Source organism: Glandiceps talaboti, chromosome 5, assembly GCF_964340395.1.
Source record: "Glandiceps talaboti chromosome 5, keGlaTala1.1, whole genome shotgun sequence".
Taxonomy (NCBI): Eukaryota; Metazoa; Hemichordata; class Enteropneusta; family Spengelidae; genus Glandiceps; species Glandiceps talaboti.
The window spans coordinates 10,565,568-10,590,000 of NC_135553.1; the positions used below are offsets into that span (position 1 = coordinate 10,565,568).

At 36.7% G+C, this 24,433-nt stretch overlaps 1 protein-coding gene across 4 annotated transcripts in view; it reads right to left on the reverse strand.

Moving 5' to 3' along the window:
* Positions 1 to 14,786: 14,786 nt before the first annotated feature.
* The window catches only part of LOC144435320 (inactive rhomboid protein 1-like), a 29,264-nt gene continuing 19,617 nt past the window's right edge, over positions 14,787 to 24,433 (reverse strand). For 3 of the 4 annotated variants that reach the window (XM_078123913.1, XM_078123914.1, XM_078123915.1), the window contains exons 6-15: positions 23,942 to 24,180; positions 23,157 to 23,402; positions 22,626 to 22,737; positions 21,526 to 21,600; positions 20,817 to 20,978; positions 20,445 to 20,545; positions 19,675 to 19,903; positions 18,678 to 18,778; positions 18,248 to 18,401; positions 14,787 to 17,826 (exon numbers count right to left, since the gene is read on the reverse strand). In XM_078123913.1, the coding sequence (XP_077980039.1) occupies positions 17,392 to 17,826; positions 18,248 to 18,401; positions 18,678 to 18,778; positions 19,675 to 19,903; positions 20,445 to 20,545; positions 20,817 to 20,978; positions 21,526 to 21,600; positions 22,626 to 22,737; positions 23,157 to 23,402; positions 23,942 to 24,180 (1,854 nt within the window). In that variant the 3' untranslated portion in view covers positions 14,787 to 17,391. The remainder of the gene's footprint in view (positions 17,827 to 18,247; positions 18,402 to 18,677; positions 18,779 to 19,674; positions 19,904 to 20,444; positions 20,546 to 20,816; positions 20,979 to 21,525; positions 21,601 to 22,625; positions 22,738 to 23,156; positions 23,403 to 23,941; positions 24,181 to 24,433) is intronic. The other variant, XM_078123916.1, reaches the window with a different exon arrangement.

The window sequence follows — 24,433 nt, forward strand, 5'->3', positions numbered from 1 at the left end:
TGGAATTTTCACATTTTATAGTCGTAAAAATGTTCCAATAACCCTTTCTTTATCAAATGACAAAAAACATAGTTATAAAACAATCTAAGTGCACTGGTGGTTTATTATTTCAGCTGGTCATCAATATATCCCGGTACTGGATTATTTAGACGATGCCGACAACGAGGGAAGCACGGTATTACACCTAGCTGTGTCCAATAACAACGTTGAGGTAAGTAAAATGGTAACTGAGTTGAACGAAATACCGCGAACTCCCAATCCCAATATCTGAATTTTTAACTACAGAAAATATCGAAAAGATACTATAAATAACATTAAAAAGAAGTTTACAGTCAACTGACAAATTGCAAGATCTCCCGAAGGTGATAGTTAACAAGATGGCGTTAAGAGGGTTAGAGTGGCCGGCTTGGAGCACAGTCTTCTTAGTTGTCTGTGGTTCGAGCATCGCCGCTGCCAATCTGTTTCTGAATGGCTATAAAATCATTTGGGTGATATTTGACACATGGTCGTGTCCCAGTTAACTCCACTTGGGACCTTGTACGGTAGAGGTTGACATGTTAAGTATTTAGTCATCTTGCTTGAGAGTTGAGGAGCATAAGGGCCATGATTGTGTTATTATAGGTCCGTGGCACAGGTAATAGTTGCAAAGCGCTTTTAGCAACATGTGGGAAAGGGCTATATAAAAGTCGGATTGTCATTAATGTATTTGAAACACCAATTACAAAAAATATCAAGAATAAACCACAAAAACTGTAATATTTATCAGAGATGAACCATTTAAAAGACTACGACGTTTGTGTGACTGTTTTTCTTGGGTTGTTTTCGTTTCAAATTTTAGGCGACAAAGTTGTGTCTAGACCAAGGTGCTGATATTGATATACGTAAAGGTAATAATACGTCATCACTGCATATAGCAGCCGTTAATGGGTACCTGGAATTAGCTACGTTTTTGATTGACAGGGGGGCAAAGGTCAATGCTAGAGACGACGAATACATGACACCAATACACAGGTAAGTGAGATATTCGTGGTGACGATATTGCAATATCTAATTCACCGATCGTTTTCTATTATGGTTTCACCAATGCGAACAAATTAAATCGTAAGTGGTAGGGGTGTTTCTCTTGTTTTAGTTTCGAGCTAAATGTTTTGTTGTTACATCAAATATATTGGTATATGTGCGATATACGCACTGGCGAATAATGCGAACAAAATCTCTGGGAGTAGGAAGTATTATTTTTAAACTAAAGTTTCTTGTTGTTTACAGTAAATACATTGGCACATGGGCTATATACACACTAGCAACGAAAAATCGTACAAGTTGCAGGATTATTTTACTTTGTCGTTCAAATTACATCAAATTTATGTGCATCCACAATTTACACAATAAAAACAATAAAATGTGTACAATTCAGTATTTTATGACGTAACTATATCGGAACTACTTTTTTGGGTATTCAGATGATGACACACAAGTTTCACATTATATGACTATGACTATGACTAATGATCATATATTCATTTCCAGGGCTGCAATGTATAATAGAGTTGACCTGATCAAACTTCTGATACAAAATGTAAGTTTTATAGAATTTGTTTCCGATTGTAAATACTTAGTTTTTATAGTACATGTACCCCTTGTGATGTGTGCGCTTGAAATATAACAGAATTGACACAAATACACACGGGAGTAAAATTGTTACATGTTTATAGAATAGTAGGTGTCTTCGCGGAAGACCTACCGTAAAATACATCGCCGGGATCGTCCTTATCACCTCTCACCCTTACAGGGATGAGGGGAGCGCCCACAACGACTGGTCTTTAAGTCTACGCGGAGAGCGCACTAGAATAAAATGCGTAACGTCACCGTGATGTCATGAAGTTAGATTTAACAGATCCAGGGACTGTTTTCTATATTTTCAGGTATATCAACAACTATTTTAACAGCAGTACTTAGAGTCATAAATCTATACCCTTTCGAGAAAATATTAACAAATTGACAACTGTAAAAATCCATTTATATTTACAAAATCAAGTGTTTATCTGATGGACTTATATACAAGGCTGTGCCTACAAAACAAATCTAGATTGATTGTGTATTGTCATTTTTAGGGAGCTATTCTCGAGTCGACTGACCAGGAGAACTTCACGCCTTTACTTGCATCTGTATGGCGTGGACAGGTTGATGCAGGCCAGCACCTAGTTCAAAATGGTGCTAACATTCATGCCAAAGATGTCAGCGGCAAAACTTGCCTTCACTGGGCTATTGAAGGGAACTACTACAAATACGCAAGAATGCTTTTGACCAGTGAAAATGGTACTGCACTGGTGGTGGAAAGAGACTCAAACCTCCAGACACCGTTACACTATGCTGCTGAAATTGGAAATGAAAAGGTAATTTAATTTCAAAAAAGTAACTTCGATTCATATGTGCATGTCATGTCTTCTGAATCTTACGAGATGATGCGTGTACGTCCATGGCAAATCCTACACTGAAAAATGATGAGGAACAAGTTTCAACTCAGAGTTTCTCGGCAATCACTGGTAATTCAAGTGATATCATGAAATGATGACTCTCCTAAACCCGAAGTTTTACGAAAATCTGCCCCTTTAGCGTCGACCTGTTCGCCGATCGTAGTAAATTGATTTTTTTGTTATGCAAGGTGGTGGCAGTATAATAGTATTACTCATTCTTTCACTTGTATTTTTTATTTTAATTAGCTTCTAAAATTGTTGATATTACATGGGGCGTCGTTGGATGCAAAGGATGAAGACGAAAAGAGTGCTTTACACATCGCTGCACGGTGAGTTGAAGTGGTAACTCGTGAAACGAAATTTTCTCTCGCCTCTGCCACATTGCCTCCAAATAAGGCATCTTGAACAACTTCTCGAACCAGCAGAGCCAGAGAGATTGTGACGTAGGGGGTGGCGCCCTGAGTGGATCTAGGAGACATATTTTGCCCAAGGATTTTGCCCCATTCTACAAAAAGTAAATGGCTGTAACAAAAATCTTAATTTGCCTTTTTTCGACAACAGGCACGGACAGTTGGCATGTGTGAAGGTGCTGTTACGAGATAAACCAACACTTATCAACGAAGATGACGTAGAAGGTCGTACTCCACTGCTATTGGCTAGTTTACACGGACACCAAAGAGTGGCGGAATATCTGCTCAGACTTGGAGCAGATGTTAGTAGCAGGTCAGTAAAGTAGGCGTGAAGTGTGGTTGTCATGGAAATACATTCTTGATCATTTCAAGGATTGCTTGCTGGTCCAATATAGTGGTCTACCGCAATATTAAAACACAGTGACTCTAAGAGTAAGATTTGAAGAAAAAACATACATATATTTGTCAGTTAACGTATAAGTGTAGACATTCATTCTTCGATCCATTCTCTGTGAGCAACGGCATGGGATAATATACTTATCAAAAACTTGTGGCAAAATGGTCAAACTTCGAAGACTTTGCACTTTCGATAATTTTAAGAGACCACACTTCACCGGTGACTTTATTCGTGCATTTTTTACCACCATATCTACGGAACACTCTCCAAGTTCAATATTCATTCTGTGGAATCATATTTACTTTTCAGAGATAACAGCAGAATGTCGGCGTTAGCGTTGGCTGCCAGTGAAGGAAATTGCGATATCTGTAAGACATTGATTAGTAGTCATATCGATATGGAATACTTCGATAAAAACAAGGTGAGTGGTGATGACGTAGTAAATGTACAACAACAGTTTGAGTCCCAGTGGAGCCTCCCCGTATTATTTCACACACTGAGAATTGCTCCCCGGGTTCTACAAAATCTGGTACCTTGTTGATTTCAAGAAACTATGATTACATGTTTTGGTTAACACCCAAAAAACAAACAAACAAACAAACAAACAAACAAACAAACAAACAAACACCCCCCCCCCAAAAAAAAAAAAAAAACCCACCAAAAACCCCCCAAAAAAACCCAAACCCAAACCCCAAAAAACCAACAACATAGAATTCTTCGTTTATAACTTTAGGTGCACAATCTAAATGTATATTTGTTACTCTCATAAAAGTTAAGCTTCTAATATAATATTTGGTGTTGTATATCTTAAAATAGAACAGGGCGTTGCACCACAGTGCTGCCAGTGGACGTGTAGCTGTTACCAAGATCCTCTTAAAGAAAGGCGCCAATGCATTGGCTGAGAACGAACAAGGACAGACCCCTCTAGAAATAGCTATTGAAAATATGCAACAAGAAACATCGCTGGCGATGATCAAACACGAAAGGTATTCTGTTTTTTGCAAATTTAGCAATTACAGATAAAAGAGAAGTATATATTTGAACACCAAAATATTATATATTTATACAAAGTTGTCAAGAGAAAACCGAACAGTTCAAGAAAAAGTAAATTGAAACATTAGGAGTGAGGAATACCAACATGGAATAATAATAGCATGCTGATTCTTAAATTTATTATAATTCGTCAAAAATATGAATAACAGGTTCTGTACGTCAAGATGAATAAATAGTCACTGTCTTATAATTTCAGAATTAAGAACACGGGTCACTGAAACACCCCCAAAAAATCACTTTCTTAGTCGAGTTCATACACAGGCAAAGAGAATATTTGTTGCACTGACGAAAAATTATGCAAGTACGCAAAGCATTACGTGTAATATCTTCTCGATTTTTTTAGTTGGCGCTCGTCACTGGCACACCTGGATCGGAATGGATATCCACCAATGAGAAAGATTGTTGAAAAATTGCCAGAGGTTGCCTCGGTCATACTTGACCAGTGTACAGCGTATTCACATCAATATATTTCAGACCCAGAGTTAGAGGTAAGACCACTTATTTAAAAACACACCAAATGTCTTTGTTTGTTGTCTTTGAATTCATTTGTTAATTTTCGAAATAATCTTATACACAATGTCCGATTTCACACCATTGCGACATTGCGTTTAATGTTATCACTGTTAGAGATTTTATTGTGAATGAAAGTTGAAGCTGTCATGATTTTGAAAAAAAATGTTAATTTAGTGTATATCACACGTGTATCAAGACTTCTTCTATTCACTGTCTGTAATTTTCATTTTTCTGAAATGGATACCATGGCAACAATTGATAGCGAAATATTATTTTGGTTTTCAGTCAGATTGAAATAGGTCGTCGCACGTCTTCCTAGATCATCGGTTCACTCAAAATTTTTTACCTTAAAAGTTTCTGATGTGTTGACGTAGTGTATCAGGATATCAGAATTTCAATTTTGTCTGATTTACAGGTAACTTATGATTATTCGTTTATAACCTGGGATCCAGACACAGACACCAAATATTGGCAGCCGCTGTCGGTAAGATTAGACACTTGTCACATTAATTCTCCTTGGCTATATTAGGACTCGGTACTCACTGCTTTTCAAAAAAATTGCGTCTGAACAATACTTTTTAACCAAAATAGTGCAGATTTTGTCTTTAGCTGGATTTAAAAAGTGCAACAGTACACAAATCACATGTGACGTGACGTGACGTGACGTGACGTGACGTGACGTGACGTGACGTGTGTGACGTGACGTGACGTGTGTGACGTGACGTGCCGTGACATGATGTTACGTGACGTGATATATCCATTTATTGCGACATATTTAATGCAAGAAAACACGACAAACTAAATATGATAATATGCAGGATTTCAAATCTGAACAATAACGTACAACTAAGCTAACCAATGTTACTAATTCTGTATCCCGATGAGCATCAAATCTGAATAGATGGTGTTTCATCAATGAACGCGAAATCACAATTTGATTATCATGATGTATCCTTCACTATCTTGCACTGAAATTATCCACAGTCCAGCCACCATGTTTCTCCAAAACGTCATGTATACAATGGCAAAAGACCCAGTTTTCGACCAAAAAATCGGATCGAATCCATTTAGCAATGTCGACTCAGAACAAAATGATATATGTATCTTTTATTCCTCCTTCCTATCTCCTCCCTGAATTTTAGAATAACAATAGTTTAAATAGGTTATACGTTTTTGTTAGGAAATCGTATGGAAATTTCAATGTTTTTCCTTATACTTTTTCGAATATTAGGAAATGACGGAATATGGCCGAGAACACCTTCTTCAGCATGAATTAACTCGTAGACTGACGCAATATAAATGGTAAGAGTGTTATTTCTTAAATGTAATTCAAATTCAGCGCCCAACTACCAAGCCCTTCCCGCCCATTTTGTGTATTTTTTAATTATTTAGAAAAGTTTCCCCGTGACTTTTAATTTCACCTGTTTCTGTAACGGTCTCAGAGGCAGATTTGGCGAAAAGCTTTACTATATTTATTCGAGTGTGTTGTCACTTGCTGTGAAATTCTCTGCAGGAACGAACTATATATGAACTTTATCAGAAATCATGTAGTCTGCCAAAAAGATAGGCGAATTGTGAACTAGATAGGCTTATATGTTGCCCCTTCACAGGTTCACGTTGTCGTGTACACATAGCCCACACACTTATTAGATATTTGGCTGGACTATGTCAATCGTCCGAATATTACATGTACACTGTGAAGCCCGATAGTCAAGTCTCGACCATGCACTCTTTTACCATACACACACAATCCAATGCGCCCGTACAAAATTCTAGATCAGTACAAATTTAGGATGTTATCGATAGAAGGGCCGAGTGGAGAACAAAGGTTAACAACAAAACTTTCAATTCACCATTTCCTGTCTTTCTTTCTTTCAGGAAAAAATTTGGCCGTGTTTTTTATTTTGTTGATTTTATCCTGTATACTATCTTCCTTATGCTATTGACGATTTACGTTAATCTGAGTCCACCTATTGTCACTACTGATATGATACAGTTTGAGATTGCACTATGTCCCAACCATACTAACTGGATTGATGAAGTAAGTATGTAACAAAAGGTTGTCAAAGAAACTTTAAAGTAAGAATATGGAGTAGCCCAAGGTCACATGAGTACGCCCTCTGTGTTGCCTGACTACAAACTGAGTTTAAAGCTTTTTAGTCACGTGAAATAAAAGTAGTTACATAAAAAACTCGATTACGCATACGCATACCTTCTATGACGTTGTAGTCGTGTTCTGGCAATGTTTAATAGAACAGATGGCTGCATAGTAGGGCTTTCCTGATACTTTTATACCCATAAAAGTGATGTCATCTATATCTTAATACCTGGTCTGGAGTTTTAATCGTATACATAATAACAGTTATATTTTGCATTTTGGCCACCAGCCTGTAGTACAAATGATGTCTAAATAAGTGTACACTGGCAGGTAAATGAGTGTGAGCTACACATCGTGTACAAGATGTTTATCTTTTCGAAAGAAAATTCTCAGATCGGAGCTAGAGTAAAATGACAAATTTATGATGTGATGTTCTCTATAGTGAAACAAATGTAAATACTTCAAATCTGAGATCATTGTATTAGCATTGCAAATAAACGCAATTCAATTCATATTCGCTATTTTTTTCGTACACCAGGATATTTCTTAAAACGAAGCAAGAGAGTATGAATATATCGAATTACATATTTTCAGTATTGGAATGTGAAATGTTCGTATAACAGATCTGTTGAAATTTGTTACAGAACGGCGAACGTGCTTCGAAATCGAAAACTCAGATGGCTTTGGCATTGATACTCTACGTGTATTTGCTCATCCGTTCTATATCAGAAATACTACGTATGACTCAACAGGTCAGTATTTTATTCATTGTGTGACATACTGTACTATTATATATATATATAATAGTACATGTATGTATGTATGTATGTATGTATGTATGTATGTATGTATGTATGTATGTGTGTGTGTGTGTGTGTGTGTGTGTGTGTGTGTGTGTGTGTATGTATGTGTGTGTGTGTATGTATGTATGTATGTATGTATGTATGTATGTATGTATGTATGTATGTATGTATGTATGTATGTATGCATGTATGTATGTATGACCAGTGGATGTCACACACTGTTCAGGGTGTGTACACATGTCCGCCATCACTTTCTTAGAACGAAGCACACATTCAATTGTAAGCTACTGGATCAATTGATGTCTGGAACTAACTACAAAATGCTTTTTATCTTCCTAGAAAAAAAAATACGTCAGACAAGATAGTGAATTATTAAGTGCAGAACTGCTTTATAAACTCTTCCTATTCCTTCACTCGTCAGTCAAGTTTCGTATAGAATATTAATGCCACTGGCCCGAGACTCGACAGTAAATCCAGCGTTAGCGATTCTGTTTTCAATATTTACGTAGGCCTAGAACGTTTAACGTTCGTGTTGGAATTCAATCGTCCTAACAAGCATTAAGCGATTGTTTTTTTTCTATACATTAAAAAAGAACATATTAAGGAACTGTAATATTTACACAATGAGTTGTCGATATAGAATGACTCTCTCCATTAATACTCTCATGATTTATTCTATTGCAGAAGTTGAGATATTTTTTGAGAGGCCGTTCCTGGTTTGCCTGGTTGTTAAATGTCACGGTAGCTGTATTCATAGGATCTCCCACACTAGCATCGTGTGCACACTCGTGGGGAACAGGGGCTTTAGCTATCCTCATAGCCTGGATCAATCTTATAATATACCTTCAAAGGTAATTATCCATGCATAGTACTTATATTGAGAACTAAGTTTTTCTGTCACAGTGGTAAACTAAATGTCTGGATACATATTATTAAAAGGATTTAGACATAATTTTGATTAGATTAAAATTTAGTTGTTAAAAACAGTTGTTGTCAGGAAAAGGTTGGTCTGGAGCAAAAGAACTGTCATATGCAATCCTTGATGGCTTCATAACACCAATGCGAAAAACCTGGGGTTGAAACCCCGGCCTTTAAAGTGGCCATATGGAATAGAATTGGGTGATTTATTTGGGTATTCTAATTTTATATAACAACTTTTCTATGTTTTTCTACTTAAAGAGACAATGTGAAATTAACATATACCAAGTCATTGTCTGTAACTCAATGATAAAATGCAAACAGATGCAAACAATGTATGAAGTTGTAACAAAACAGTGTACATATTTTTTTAATGTTATGCAATTTATTAAGTTATAAACAAGGACTTGGTGTTATTTCGCATTGTTTTTTTATCAATTTAAAAGAAGAAAAACACAGTAAGGAGGTTTTATAAATTAAACAGCTAAAATAAACACCCAATTCTCATCCATATGGTCGCTTTACATGTAATACATGCACATAGATGTTTTTCCCCTGAACAATGTATGTGGTTACTTAGCCTACCTACATCGCTGGGTCTGTCACGAGACTCTGCTATACCTGTGTCCAAATCTTATAGTGAAACCAGCGTATTGGAGTTTCGAATTCAGTGACGTGAACAGGCTAGCAAGTAGTGTTTCTTAAACAAATAATCATATTTTTGTTATTTCTTTTCTTGTCAGAGTCAGTGTTGTTGGAATTTACGTGACCATGTTCTTTACAGTGCTAAAGTCGGTATTGAAAGTAAGTACATGTAATGTGTGACCGGACTTCAACAAGTTTTAATTATAAGTATTCATGTACTCAATTATTAAAAAGACTTATAATATGTTACATCAATGTAAAGCGATCAGTGAAATGTACATAAAGCACCACTGAAAACACAGATCTGTATTCTATTATATAATATCTTACGCTCATATTTTAAAAGGACGAGTGAGCTGCTGCCTCCCCCCCCCCCAATATTCTTGAACAACGATCATCGGTCATGTAATTAGCTCATCAATGGAGTGCGGGGAGGATCATTCCCGGGGGTGTTACAGCTAAATGAAAGTCACCCTACTCATGTACTATTTTGTGAAGTTTGATTGAATGACAGAAGAAGCTATAGAAATAGTTTTAAGTGATCTTTCAAAATGCATGTAATATTGTTTGATCATCTTAACCTGTGTTAATTTGTACTCATTATGTTTTTTTTATTGACAGGCAATACTTATGTTTATATTTTTCGTTGGAGCGTTTGCCCACAGTTTTAACTTGCTGTTATCAAGACTGGTAAGTTAAGTCATATAAATGAACTAGTCTTTTTAAAAGAGAACGCAACTCCACGACATAAAGGCGTTTTCATTAAACTTTGAGTTCTGGAGTGTTGCTTGATGGTTTTACACCACCTACATGATTGCTTAGAAATAGAAAATTGAAGCTGTCCCTTGTTTAAGGATCTTTGTTGTGGGCCGGGAGTCAGCAGCAATATTTATACAATGGGTAATAGGTGCTTAGGGGTAATGAACATGAGAAAGAGAGAGAGAGAGAGAGAGAGAGAGAGAGAGAGAGAGAGAGAGAGAGAGAGAGAGAGAGAGAGAGAGAGAGAGAGAGAGAGAGAGAGAGAGAGAGAGAGAGAGAGAGAGAGAGAGAGAGAGAGAGAGAGAGAGAGAGAGAGAGAGAGAGAGAGAGAGAGAGCTCTACGTAGCTAATGTGTGAAAGCAGTTGGGAATGATGGACTTTTTCTATGCAAATTGTATAACATATTCTTTATTCATTTATTTTACCATCATACAGGACACATTTTCTACTCTATTAGACTCGTATGTGACAGTTGTGGTGATGTCATTAGGGGAACTTAACTACAGGGAAATTTTCTTCAATGAAGATCTTTATCCATTCGCTAACAATGTAACAATGCTGTTTTGTATCTTTATGATTGTGATGCCCATTGTGATGATGAATCTATTGGTAAGTTTAATAGTACTAATGTGGAGGTTAATGTATTGGAATGACATAGATACATTATGTTAGGTGTATCTTCAATATTTTGTGATGTCAAATCTGAAAGCAAATCTGAATACTATGTGTAGTATTGTTTCTTGTGTCACCTGTCTTCTCTTATGACGTGTTAGGGAGAGGGGGTGTTACAACTAGTTGAATATTGATGTACTGAAAGAGTTTGTCTGAGGTGTTTGGGAATTAAGTCTATCGGAGGGTAGGGTAGGGTGGGGTTTACAATTCGATGAATTTCAGTGTATTGACTGGGTTATATATGTTACACCACTTCACGTGTGTAAACCCTTTGTTTCACGAGTGCATTATTTACACGATTGCATTGACATTGTGTAATACTACAAAGGTTCAGTGCGATATCCATATATTGTACTGGTACGATACAATATTACTCACCAGTCTATTCCCGAAATCATGGAGAAGCCAAACTATAAACGCCCCACAACGTATGGTGCCCATCGCATGAATGTCCCCTCACATGAATCTCAAACCCCGGAATGACAAAACTGATAGAAACACGTGTTCTACAAGTGCCAGATGGTTTAAATAAATTGGCCAATCGCTGGCATGTTGCACGCAATGAGTTGTTAATTTGCGTACATATCCTCAAACCCAACGTGACCACACACATGGGTCATTGCATTCTATCCTTTCAAAAATCATGATTGTCCAAAACTTCATCTGTTTGATGGTGTTATTTAGCTATATTTAACTATATTGGGCCAATAATTTTATCTTTAGTAGCCTCTCCTCTCGTTCATTAACCAAACCATTACTTAGCTAATGTATCCAGGGGGTGATGAGCCCCAATGTACTGATTGTGTATTATTTCTATTTGATCCTGTTAGACCGGTGTCGCTGTTGGTGACATCGATGCAATAAAGGAAAATGCCAACATGGCACTTATACAAATGGAGGTTAGTGATATTGTGTGTGTGTGTGTGTGTGTGTGTGTGTGTGTGTGGGGGGGGGGGGTTAGTGAGATTGTGTGTGTTTGTGTGTGTGTGTTTGTGTGGGGGGTTAGTGAGATTGTGTGTGTGTGTGTGTGTGTGTGTGTGTGTGTGTGTGTGTGTGTGTGTGTGGTGGGGAAGACTGAACCTATTAAAATAATGCTTGCATATGGACAATAACAAATATAATGCATGTGTATGTATAATAGTTAACGTTAACATGTCAGCTGTATTTTTGCCGAGCCAGATGATAAAATAAAAGTGTGATGGAGATTGTTGTCGCGTCAGATGATATTCTTTTTTCAGTTTAATTTGTACCTAAATAAATTAAAACCTTGTAGGACTTAGTAATCTTAGATATGAATTTTTATTTTTTTATGCATCCTGTCGTTAATAGAAATTTACATACCAGGAGCTTATCACAGTTTTGTTAATTAGATCAGTTAATGTGAGGTTTTGTCAGTTTGTATCTTTATAGGTCTAGCTATCATTATATTCAGCTGCACTTTGAACACTTTGTACTGGAACCACTATAATGTAGATTGTACATTTGATTGTTATCATTATCGTTACATGCAAAATATTTTTTACTTTTTTCTGCAACAGGTTGAGTCTGTTGATAAGCTGGAGAGTCAGTTCCCTAAGGTGCTGCAAAGAAAATGTTATCTACAAAAGGAAGTGGTTTATCCTAATAAAACTATAAACAAGAGGCAAAAGGTAATGTCAATATTGGAATACCTTTCATAAACAAAACTTAAAATAATACAATCCCTACCTGAAAAAATAAAAATAAAATTGAAATAAAACAAGTAAATATTTTGTATGTTGTTATAATAAGGAACTTGCAATCCAGACTGAGCATGCTCAGACGCAAAGGACTATGGGATTATCTGTGGTTATCGTAATACCTAATCTGGAGCTACCGATAAAAAACCTTCCACAATGGTCAGGGTACTATGAATTGATCATTCGTGGTTGCAAACAATGTAACAGTATTGTTTACGATACCAATTCACTAGTATTTATCATCACATTACCCATGATGCAACATTCAACATGGCGGGTTTGCAAGTTCCCTATTCCATGCCACTTGCACACGTGTCATTAATTACTCGAGGAATTTTCAAAACTCGCTTGACAAAACAAATATGGGCTCTGAGATTTAATAACAAAGGTGTCCGGATTTCTACCCTCTGGCGACTAAAATGTAACTATTGTAGTAGATCGAATGGAACTGTTTTGTATGAAACGTTGGGGATTTTACAGACATCAAGAACGGAATGTGTGCCCCCCGGTCAAAGATGTTCACTTATATAGACTAGGGTTGTCAGTGACATGTTACACATCTCTATTATAACTGTAACGTATGATTCAACGTACATGGTTTATAATCACGATTATTCAATTTTTTATATAGTGGATGAAGAGAGCGGGTTTAACTTGCAAGATGGGAATTACTCCTAATTCTAACTCTAAAATGGATATGAACAGGAAAAATAATGATTCAATTCAACTTGAAAAAATTACAAGATGGGCGGAAAAAATTGATAAAAGGTAAGGAAGTGGTTGATTGAAATATTAGCCGTTGAGGGCGCTCTCACCACCCCTTTCCACAAGGAGACGGATGATAAGGACGCTCCCTATGATGTATTTTACAATATAAGGATGAGGTAACCGGTAAATATTTTATCATTTGATCGAGATATTCTAAAATCACAAGTTAGATGTCATATAAATATATGGCAAACTGACCTATTGACTCAAGAGGGCGATGTCCACAATTTGCAGCCGGATAGTGAAATGAAGTGATACATTTATTGTATGATGCAAGAAAGTACCATATTACTGGTGCCAATGGGTTTTCTCTCCTTGTACTCTCAAATGTTAGTTTTCGAGGCAGAGATGTTACTTTTAATTCTGTGTCAACTTGGTGTGATACTTAATAGTGTAATCGAGTCGACAGAAACAGAAATTTGCACAATCGTGCGCATTCAAAAGTATGGCCGTTGGCGGCGCTGTCCTTCGTTGAATGTCTCATGAATATCTTGGTCGGAAAGGTTTTGCAGTAATATATCTTTGTTCTTTCTTTCACAGACAACATTCAATCAGGGAGGTATTAGACCAGCAGAATGTGCTACTAAAATTGATAACGGAGAAACTTGACATAGCATTAGAAGACGTAGATCAGTAATTGTACAGAACTATAAAAAAAAATCATGATTATGAATTCTAATTTGTTGAAAAAAATACATTTACATCATTTGAGAATTTTCAAGTAGAGATAACACGTCTTTATCAACATATTGGTTTTAAATTCCAACTCCCGTTGGACCACTAGAGGGCAGGCTTCAACACAGGCTTACATCTCTCCCATTCCCAAATCATGATGGTAGGAGTGCAAATGGATGAACTGTTCCTTGACAAGTCAAGATGTTCATATCCATGCTAACGACAGTGTACTTCATACTAAAGAAATACGGGTATAAAGATTCAAAACATTGTAGAGTGGAAAAAAGAATTCAACAGCTCTAACCTCTTACTTGCAAGTCTGGTGTCAATTTACTCGACTCGTTATGATCTGAAGAACTCAAATTTACACTGTATTACATAGATATCACAGAAAAGAATGGAACCCTGATAAATTTGACAGTGGTTTGCAATGTATGGCATAAGCTAATACTTTCTGAATGTCAAGTCACCAAATTTTATCAAAGTTTGAAATTACTGGTACATCATTCTGTAAATGTGTTTTGGAATATGGGACCACCATTACTGGAAATGTTGGAAAAAAACAAAAATTTTGATAAATAAATCAAGATATTAAAATACATGTGAATACGGAGATATTTTAATTTTGTGTTTGTTTCCGTAAAAACTCAGTCTAGGATGTAATAATTTCAGAAATAACCCTTTCACTTGAACCACAATTAACGTCTTGAATAACGGGATTGACTAGACGGAATTGTACGAAGATAACGTAGTATGGAATATGATCTGTCAGGAACTAGAGTAAATATTGTATCACACTTAAAAACTTTCGGGAGGAGAGTCTTGACCAGAATAAGTACAAACACACACAATCACTGGTTTTATTGAACAAAATACCATTTAATGATTTCGTTTAAAGTCAAAGAGAACAACTTAGTACAACAAACAGACAGACAGGAAAGCCTCAGACATGTAATAATTCAAGTGTGATCTGAGAAAAATGTTTGCTGTATACAGTAAGATTAGTGAATACTCCTGGAATAACTTGTATTTTATCAGAAAGAGTCAGCCTCCTTCAGAACCAAATAACCACCATATCTGACCAGTAGACTGTATTTATGGTTACAAATAAGTTCTGAGAACTCGATGTGAGATGTAGAAACAGTGAACTCATGGCTACAGTTTTTCTGCCAGCCCATATTTAGCTAATAACCAAACATTCAAAGTAAGCTAACAGTTTTACTGATAGCTTTGTATTCCATGAGTGAATGCCATCATTTTGTTACTTAGAGCTTCAGCAACATAAGCCCTGGTGTGAACATTCACTCCAGGATCTATGTTACAACACAAGTCAACACATCACAGTTAGTAATATAGCGCCCTCATTGGTTGGCATGTAACAACTCAACTCACTCAGTACAAAACACCTCTCCACTGGGTCTAACAGAATACTTCTGATGACCATATCCATAAACTCTTAAGTTGTAAAATGCTGTCTTGGTGTGCAGACCTATCTATAGACAACTTATGGCCAATATAAATCAACACATCTTACGAACAGAAACAGTTTTGTAAATAATAACAAAAGCAGCAAAATTACTGAAGGAGTGCAGAGGAAGCTGGGACAGAAAGTATAGACACTTATTTCTGAAATAGTTACAAAAACAAACATTCCATCAATCTTCTTAAAGCTGCACTAGCTGTAACTGGAATATTTTTTGAAACTCTTTTATAAGATATAATGACTTACTCATAATATTGTACACCTTGAACAGTATTGAATCCCCTGTGGATTTAATGCATAACTGTACACATGACGTGATATGGTGCAGTGTATCCTATCAAATTGAATTTTGGGTCCAAACCCTAAAATCAGCACCCAAATTCAATCACAATTTCAGCTGTTACACTACTTATGAATCTACTCCTAATTAACATGTAATGTCTAATTATTCATATTTAAACCATTTTCAGTGAATATATCGTCCGTTATCTGATCAAAAAAAAAAATTCAGTTACACCTAGTGTAGCTTTAATGTGGTTTCTATGATTTTAGAATCTATTATAAAAGAAAAGAAATTTGCAAAAATGAATCAACTACTCAATTACAAAGCTTGCAAACATTTAATCATTTGGAAATTACTTTTGTCATTTGCATGCATACTCTTCTTCTCAAATCATTTCATTCTAACTTAAAATTTGTGACACATGTTGAGAATTGTAAATGCGTTTATTACCTTTTAACTGCCATTTGTGCAACTATTGATGTCTAAAGTGATATGACCACTGGATAATCTAAAGTACTTGGACATCAAGATCTTGACATGATATGAAAGCTTCAAATTTTAAAACTAGTCTTTCGAGTAAAGTGTGCCCTCTAGTGACAGTATAGAGAATGGTTGAAGGATCCCAAGTTTTACATTACACCACTTCATTGGTTTATCAATAGCTTCAAAGTTGAAACTAATCTTTCTAGTAAAGTGCGCCCTCTAGTGACAGTATAGAGCATGGTTGAAGGATCCCAAGCTTATATGTTGCACTTCATTGGTTATTAATATCTAGAGGTGTTTTACAATATGATCTAAGACCCTATTGTCCATATCAACAAATAACTTCTGGTAGAAAACTTTACATTACTAAAGTTCTTGAACAATGGTGTAAATATAGTCTTTGGTAAAGATATATGGGAGTTCACTAAATACGTGTACATCTAATTTTGAATGGTGAATGATTACTTGCGACTCGACTATAACCATGGGAAATTAGTTTCACCAACCTTTGACATTTACTTTTGGTAGACTACACCTAGGATTATTTTTCTATGTATATCAGATATAGATTTTTCTGCTCTTCCAGGATGTCTAGTGTGAATTTCACTGAAGGGGGGGTCGACTAAAGTCTATACAAATATGATATATACACTTCACATGTAATGTCAACTCTCGGGTGGATATTTTAGAAAGTTAGCAAGCGTAAACCACTAATTTATCTATACACTTTACATGTGATGTCTCTCCTGGGGAGGACATGCTAGGAAAGGTAGGTACAGTAACAGAAATTGACCTGTAGATCTAACACCATGTACATACTACTAGTAGACAAACAGTGTAACTACTTCTACATTGGACTTGCTGACACAGAATATCTTCAATCACAGTTGTTTGGATAAAGACATCACGTCACCTGAGAAAAACCAACAACTTTGCTCACAACCCAATGACTCCACTCAAAATCAACGACTCCGCTCAAAACACTTGCAATGACACTTTAAAAAACTTTTGCTACATCTGGTCTGAATCTAAATAATAACTCCAGGAGAGTGGTTACTATCCATTTAAAAAAAAATACTACCATCGCAGTTCGTATTAATATTACTATATACATTACAAAGAAAATTGACTATGGCTTAGACTTGAGAGATTTGTCGGCCCCGCTGGTTTGTGATTACCTAAACATGTTTACAACAAGTGGTACACATCGACGAATCTCTCAATCTATCATATGGATAACTAGTATTCATACTGTCGTTCTTTGAGCTCCATGTCCATGTTGGCACAGAAAGACTCTGTAAATGGTATACAGTTGAGATAGTAGCACCAAGTACAGTCTGTGACTGGGTATAAGTAAAACACCAGAAAGCCCACAGTCATCAGCGCCAGGTAAACAATGAAGCTAACAACCATCATGATAATTTTCCGCTTCCTGTCAAATTCCCCGAAATGAATGTACGGAAGGAATGTGAACGCCAGGAGGATGCCGGAGAGAAATCCACCGATATGGGCAAAGTTGTCAATCCATGGAAGCATTCCCAGTATGAGAAGGATGCCAACAATTCCTAACAGTTTTCCAAGTGCTTTGCAAGGTTCCTCGAGTAGTTGCCAGCTTTGGAGAACTTCTACAATCAGACAAGCTAGGATACCAAATAATGAGCCTGCAGGTCCAACCTGAAAACAATGATACATAGAACTTTGATAAACTGTAGCGTTGTTATACGTGGAAGCCTTGGTGCCAGACACAGACACAGACAGACAGAGACAGAGACATACACAGATACAGACATAGACACAGTCACAGACACAGACACAGACACAGACACAGAGACAGACAGAGACAGAGACATACACAGACACAGACATAGACACAGTCACGGACACAGACACAGAATTATAAAATACAAAATTGCTTGGTAGGAGCTAAGAAAAGCACAAAATGGCAAGTAAAAATTTCAAGAATTGCACATGGATGAAAAAAAATTCAAGCTTTCAGTTATACAAGATAGTCTAAACTTTGGCAAAAAGTAGCATTTAGTACATAATTACTTTCTTGCATCTTGACAAATTAAATTCCAATATCTCTGACACTCACCTCAGCTCTGTATGGTATAAAGATAGCACTCAGCAGATTTCCTCCAATACCACTAAGCATGTATATGATGGATATTCTAACCCAACCAGCCAATTTTTCTAAATCTCGTAGCACTGTCATATGGAAGACAACTGTTAATGCGCAGTGAATTAACCTGAAATCAAAATCATTTAAATCATTTTTCTGGAACAACAGTAGTATTTTCATTCAGTAGGAAATGGCGCCCTCTAGAGTTAACATACTGAAAATTGTACACAGTGCATAGAAAGGGTTGAGGGATATTTGTTCATGGTGGAAAGAAGTGTCTAAATATTGCACAATTTGAGCATAATTATCAAATGTGAAACCACTGATTTGTTTTCACATGCAGTGATAACAAAACATTGCTGAAGACATGACCAGTAAATAATCTATTTATGTAGTGACTTACCCAGCATGGAGAAATAATGACAACCAGAGCCTGTAGAACTGGTCTGGATATTCAGGGTCTGCAAACATTATCAGTCCACACATACTATCCATACATTTCACCTAGAGAAAATGGAAGATCATTCTCATATTAGAAAAGCTTGCTTTTGAAGTCATCATCTATACACATATATTTTTAGGTGATTCTTTTTCCATCTCTCTCCAGTCAATGTGAATTCACAGAAACTAAAAATCGATGCTGTGTAAAGTTTACCTCGAAAATGATAAAATTCCGGTTATCGTGACTACATGTAGCCTGTTTACGGCAGTTATAGTATAATCTGATCATTCACATTTGTAACTAGAATTGAAAAAAGCTGTTAGTATGGTTTGACAATGTCCACCCAAATCGGCTTGTTCGTCACCATGGGGTATTCATATGTATGAGGATGAACATGTGCAATTGAGATGCGTGTGGTTTATGTTCAGGTGGGTGGACATTTTCAACCATATTAATTAACAGCTTTCGGCAATTCTAGTTACAAGCGTAAGGTATGAAAGATTGAACGGGAACTACCATTTTATGGTTAGTCTAGTTCCTGACGACCATGTTCCGATTTTACACTATGTTATCTTCGCACAGAATTCTGTGCGCCCCCCCCCCCCCCCCCCAGCGTTCATATAAACATGATGACGTTGTCGCGTCCCTACATGACTTTGTACTGGAGGTAGAGTTCGGTTTTCACGTTTTTACGGTTCACAGCTGTACCAAATGAATACTAATGAGCGATGACGACAGCCTGTCAATTTGTGATGGATTACTACTGACATGCGCCATTTGCGCTTTGCCCAGCATTGACATTGAACGTCTAGCGTAACGACATTGACTAGATGTAATTTGTGAAGATAACGTAGTGTAAAATCGGTGTATTATCTGTAAAATCTGAACACGGTCACCAGGAACTAGACTATTATATGGTAAGCATTGTAAACACTGGCTAGACTACATAGTAACTAACCTGTGAACAGAGTGTAGCCTCCTCATGGAAGTAACCATTGACAAAGTCACAGTACTCCCTGGTATGAATCTGACATTCTCCTTGGAGACCAATACAACATGGATGACCTGTCATTGCACAATTCATGTTCAGTAGACTGCTATTTTCTCTAGGTTGTGTACAGATTGGCCATTCTGTGATATCGTCAGGCCACTTGTGAGGAACCACATCACCTGGTGAAATACATGCTCTGTTGAATACAAAAGAGAGAATTCAATGTCATCTGATGATTCAAAAAGAACCTATACATCTGCTGTGGCTGAGTCATATTGAATACCCTAAATGCTTGTGATAAGAAAATTTTAAACATAGCCACTTTTGAACTCAAGAGGGCGCTATTGCAAAATGTTCAGAAAAGTCGAGACTTCTGTAGTACATATAGTGTCTAAAGTTGTAAGCTGTGTGGTAGAGTTGTGATTATGATGACTGCCCTTCGTCCAACAATAAGGCCACTCTGAACAACATCCCTCTCCAATACTCGATCAGTTCAAAGTACCTAGTGCTAGTAGAAGGTTAAACCCCAGTATTTGATAATTAAAATTTTGTTCACACTTAAAGTTTAATCCTAATCTAAGAAAGTAGCTGGTGAAATACTGAAATGTCAAGAAAGTCAGAGATCCTCTTTGCTCTTATCTACACCCTTGTAAATACGTAAACAAAGTCAAGTGTGATGATAAAGAAATAACGCTTGTTGTGAAAACGTTACAAGAACATAAAAAAAAATAAACTACCTTGGATCCTGACCACATACTGAACCAGATACTCTGTTCACACCTTCAGTATATTCAGCAGGTGAATTATCTGGCCATTTTAACCAGAGAGCGAAGGTTTCCTACAGAAATAATGATACATAATTATTATCGAAGCAAATGAATCAAACAATCATGGCTATTTTTGCTTATTCTGATTGGGCTGTGAAAAAGTGACATAAATATTAAATCTTTGTGCCAAATTTGAAACAATCAGCTGATACATGACTAAGAAATGGCTGTCGATAGTTGTAAAGAAAAGATACAAGCTGAGATTGATTATACCCATTCCTGGAGAGACCTTACCGGAGGTTATCAACAGGTTTGACCATCAAATACTATGTCTCCACTTACTGAGCAATATTTCTGTTCTGACTGCCAACATCCAGAGTTGTCATTACGAACACAGCATCCTGTATTGTTTTCTATTTTCTTGTCTTGTTCCATAGCCTGCACTACTTTGATATCTTTGTGCATACATGGTGAATATTTGGCCCCCAGGTGTATCAAATCTGCCTGTGGTGCAAAACATACAAAAAGTATTAATAATAATATAATAATATACATTCTATGTGATGCTTTTCCACACTGTGCTCAAAGCGCGTTGAAATTATTACCCCTTGCACAGCCCTATAATGACCCTTCACACTTCTTCAATTTCATAGGGGACCATACAATCCATTGAGGCCTCTGTAAGCACGGAGGTGCATTCACATAGCAACCTAGGCAAGAATACAAGCTGCCTGACAGAGCTTACCTAGGCAAGGATACAGGCTGCCTGACAGAGCTCATCAACTTTGTCACTGGTGAAATGTAACCTGAGATAATAAAGCAACAAGAAGTGTGCACATTCCTGACTGTATGCCGATTCATACTCTATTCCATCTGAAGGTCGATCAACTGAAGCTTCTGTGGCACACCTTTGACCTACTCACAGGCTACACTACAATCTTGTGTTCATTCTATCCATTGCATCTTTTCTGGTAAACACACCTTTTTCAACTAAACTCAGGATATAAGATGTTGATATTAATGGGAATGTTTAAAAATATCAAAAACTTACCGATCTTGGTCCTAACCAGAAGTTTTCAGGTTCATAAAATCCTACATTCTCTACGGCTAAATTTGACATCAAAACCTGCAAAACAACAAATAGAAGTCATTTTATTTTTTTCCAATTTTGATGTTATTGCACAAAGAGTTGGAGTAAATGAACCATCTTGGAGAATTATTTTGAAAGCAGAAAAAACATTTCACAGTGAATTCTTGTGAAATTTCAATCCTCATGTCTTGATGTATATTTTACTCACACGAGGACAAATAGGAGCTTGTTTGTGACTAGCGCCCTCTAGTGGTCAAACAGGTAGGAATAATTCCTCCTACATCTCTAGACTCCCCCTCCAGTACTTCATATGCACAGTTATGTACACATCAGTTTAGAACTGCATGTTATATTATAAACACATTATTTAATGTGCACATTAGTGATGTGCACATGATTCAGTACTCCATGTACTCAGTAGTCATGTCCACATCAGTCATATGTACATGATTTAGAACTGCATGTTATGTTATGCACATATTATTTAATGTGCACATGACATGATTGAGTACTTTGTGTACACATTAGCCATGTACACTATTTTAGTTTTCATGTACACATATATGTACATAATCAAGTACTTCATGTATACATAAGACTTGTGTGCACAAAGGACTGAAGTACCAAGATGGTCTGAAACTATATCATGTGTACATATCTATGTGCACATGAAGTTATGTGTACAAAACTAATATGTACATGAACTGAACTAAATCATGTCCACATGACTAATGTATACATAACCAATGTGTACATGAACTGAACTAAATCATGTCCACATGACTAATGTATACATAACCAATGTGTACATGAACTGAACTAAATCATGTCCACATGACTAATGTATGCATAACCAATGTGTACATGAACTGAACTAAATCATGTCCACATGACTAATGTGTACATAACCAATGTGTACGTGAACTGAACTAAATCATGTCCACATGACTAGTGTGTACATAACCAATGTGTACATGAACTGAACTATATTCATGTATACATAGAGTACTACAATTATGTATGTTAGAAGACATAAGATTGAAAGAATTAAGTTTACTAACCAAGGCTGACTGTTCTCTCTGCGTAAATCCTATAGGTCCAAATCCATAGACGATGACAGCTATCAGTGTAATCACAATATGTACAAAGGTGATCCAATATGTGAAGTATGGTCTGGGAGAAAAATAGACACACTATGTTAGCCAGTATGTAAAACATGGTCTGGGAGAAAAAAAGAAACACTATGTTAGCCAGTATGTAAAGTATGGTATGGCAGAAAAAATGAATCACTATGTTAGCTAGTATGTAAAATATGGTCTGGCAGAAAAAAAGAAACACTATGTTAGCCAGTATGTAAAACATGGTCTGGGAGAAAAAGAGACACTATGTTAGCCAGTTAGTGAAGTATGGTCAGAGAGAAAATGAGATATACACACTATGTTGGCCAATATGTGAAGCATGGTCTGGAAGAAAACTTTACAGGCTAATTTACCCTTTTCTCTGTCAATGGATGAACCCTCTCCTAGAGAATACAATGGGCATAATCCAAACTGTACAAGATTGTAGGGTGTATTACTATAAGACCATCTTACCTATGATCAGCATCTAAATCTTCTAACTGCTCTTCAACCATGGTATCCATCCGTTCCGGTTTGTAGCTGGTATGAAGCCACCTACCAACAAGACCTTTACCGTATTCATGTCGGTCAGAGTTATCAAAAGCGGCATCAAGTATTGAGTCAAGGTCAATCTTGTTTCGTCGTATGCCCTCTGGTTTGGTTGAAGCTACATGGAATCTCTTGTCAGGAGCTTTCTTCTTCCATCCAACTCCAGTCGGTCTGTAGTGGTCAAACAGATCATTACTGAGTGCTTGCAAAACATTTAATAAACAATAATAATAATAATCTTTATTTGTACTGGATAGTTCCTTAAGTATATAAACACTTGTCTCTCAAGAAATCCAGTGAGGGCCATCACTCATGGGTTCAGTGTTAATGCAGGAGGTAACCGGAGTACCCGGGGGGAAACTTGCACTGTTTGATACAGTCAAACTGATGTCACTCTTCTTACTTACAGCATGGTAAATTTAATCAAACCCTGAATGGGTTCGAACCCCTGACTGAAGTGGTGAGAGACAAGTGGCTTATCTACTCAGCCACCACCAACCGATTTGAAATGCTACGATTTGTTCGAAATGCTACGATTTGTTCCATACTAAATATGACCTGATGATGCTCAGGGTGAAAGCTAGTCAGTTTAATACTATTTTTGCTTTATTTAAGTTTTGATATCAATTTCACAATAGTATAAAATTTTGACAATTGATTTTGTAATTCCCAAATATGATGACTATTGAGTTCACCATACACTGACTTACACCATAGAAAGCTGCATAAGTTCTACCGGTCTGATATCTGCCTCATCAAAGTCTGGAGGACGTTTCGGCTGAGGTGGCCTAGAATCAAGTTCATCGAGATCCTCACCACCACCTGTCACCAACATCTGCTTCATTTCATCTGTGGGTTTCTCCTGGATGGGTGGCATAGATCTCCTGGGTGTCTTTGGTGAGAAATCAAAGAACACCTCATCATACAATGACTCTGATGATGGGGAAAACTTGGGAAGAGAATATGGAGAAAAAAAAGAGAACCACAAGAACCATAAATGGTGGAAGCGAGATAAAAACAAAAGCAGAAAGCCACTAGGACAGTGGTGGGGTGCAAAAAATGTTTACTGTTAAAGCATGCAGGATGGAGACATGATTGACGTGCAAAAAAGTAAAAAATAAAATTAAGTAAAGAAATGTACATTTAAGTATGTATGTATGTATGTATGTATGTATGTATGTATGTATGTATGTATGTAAGTA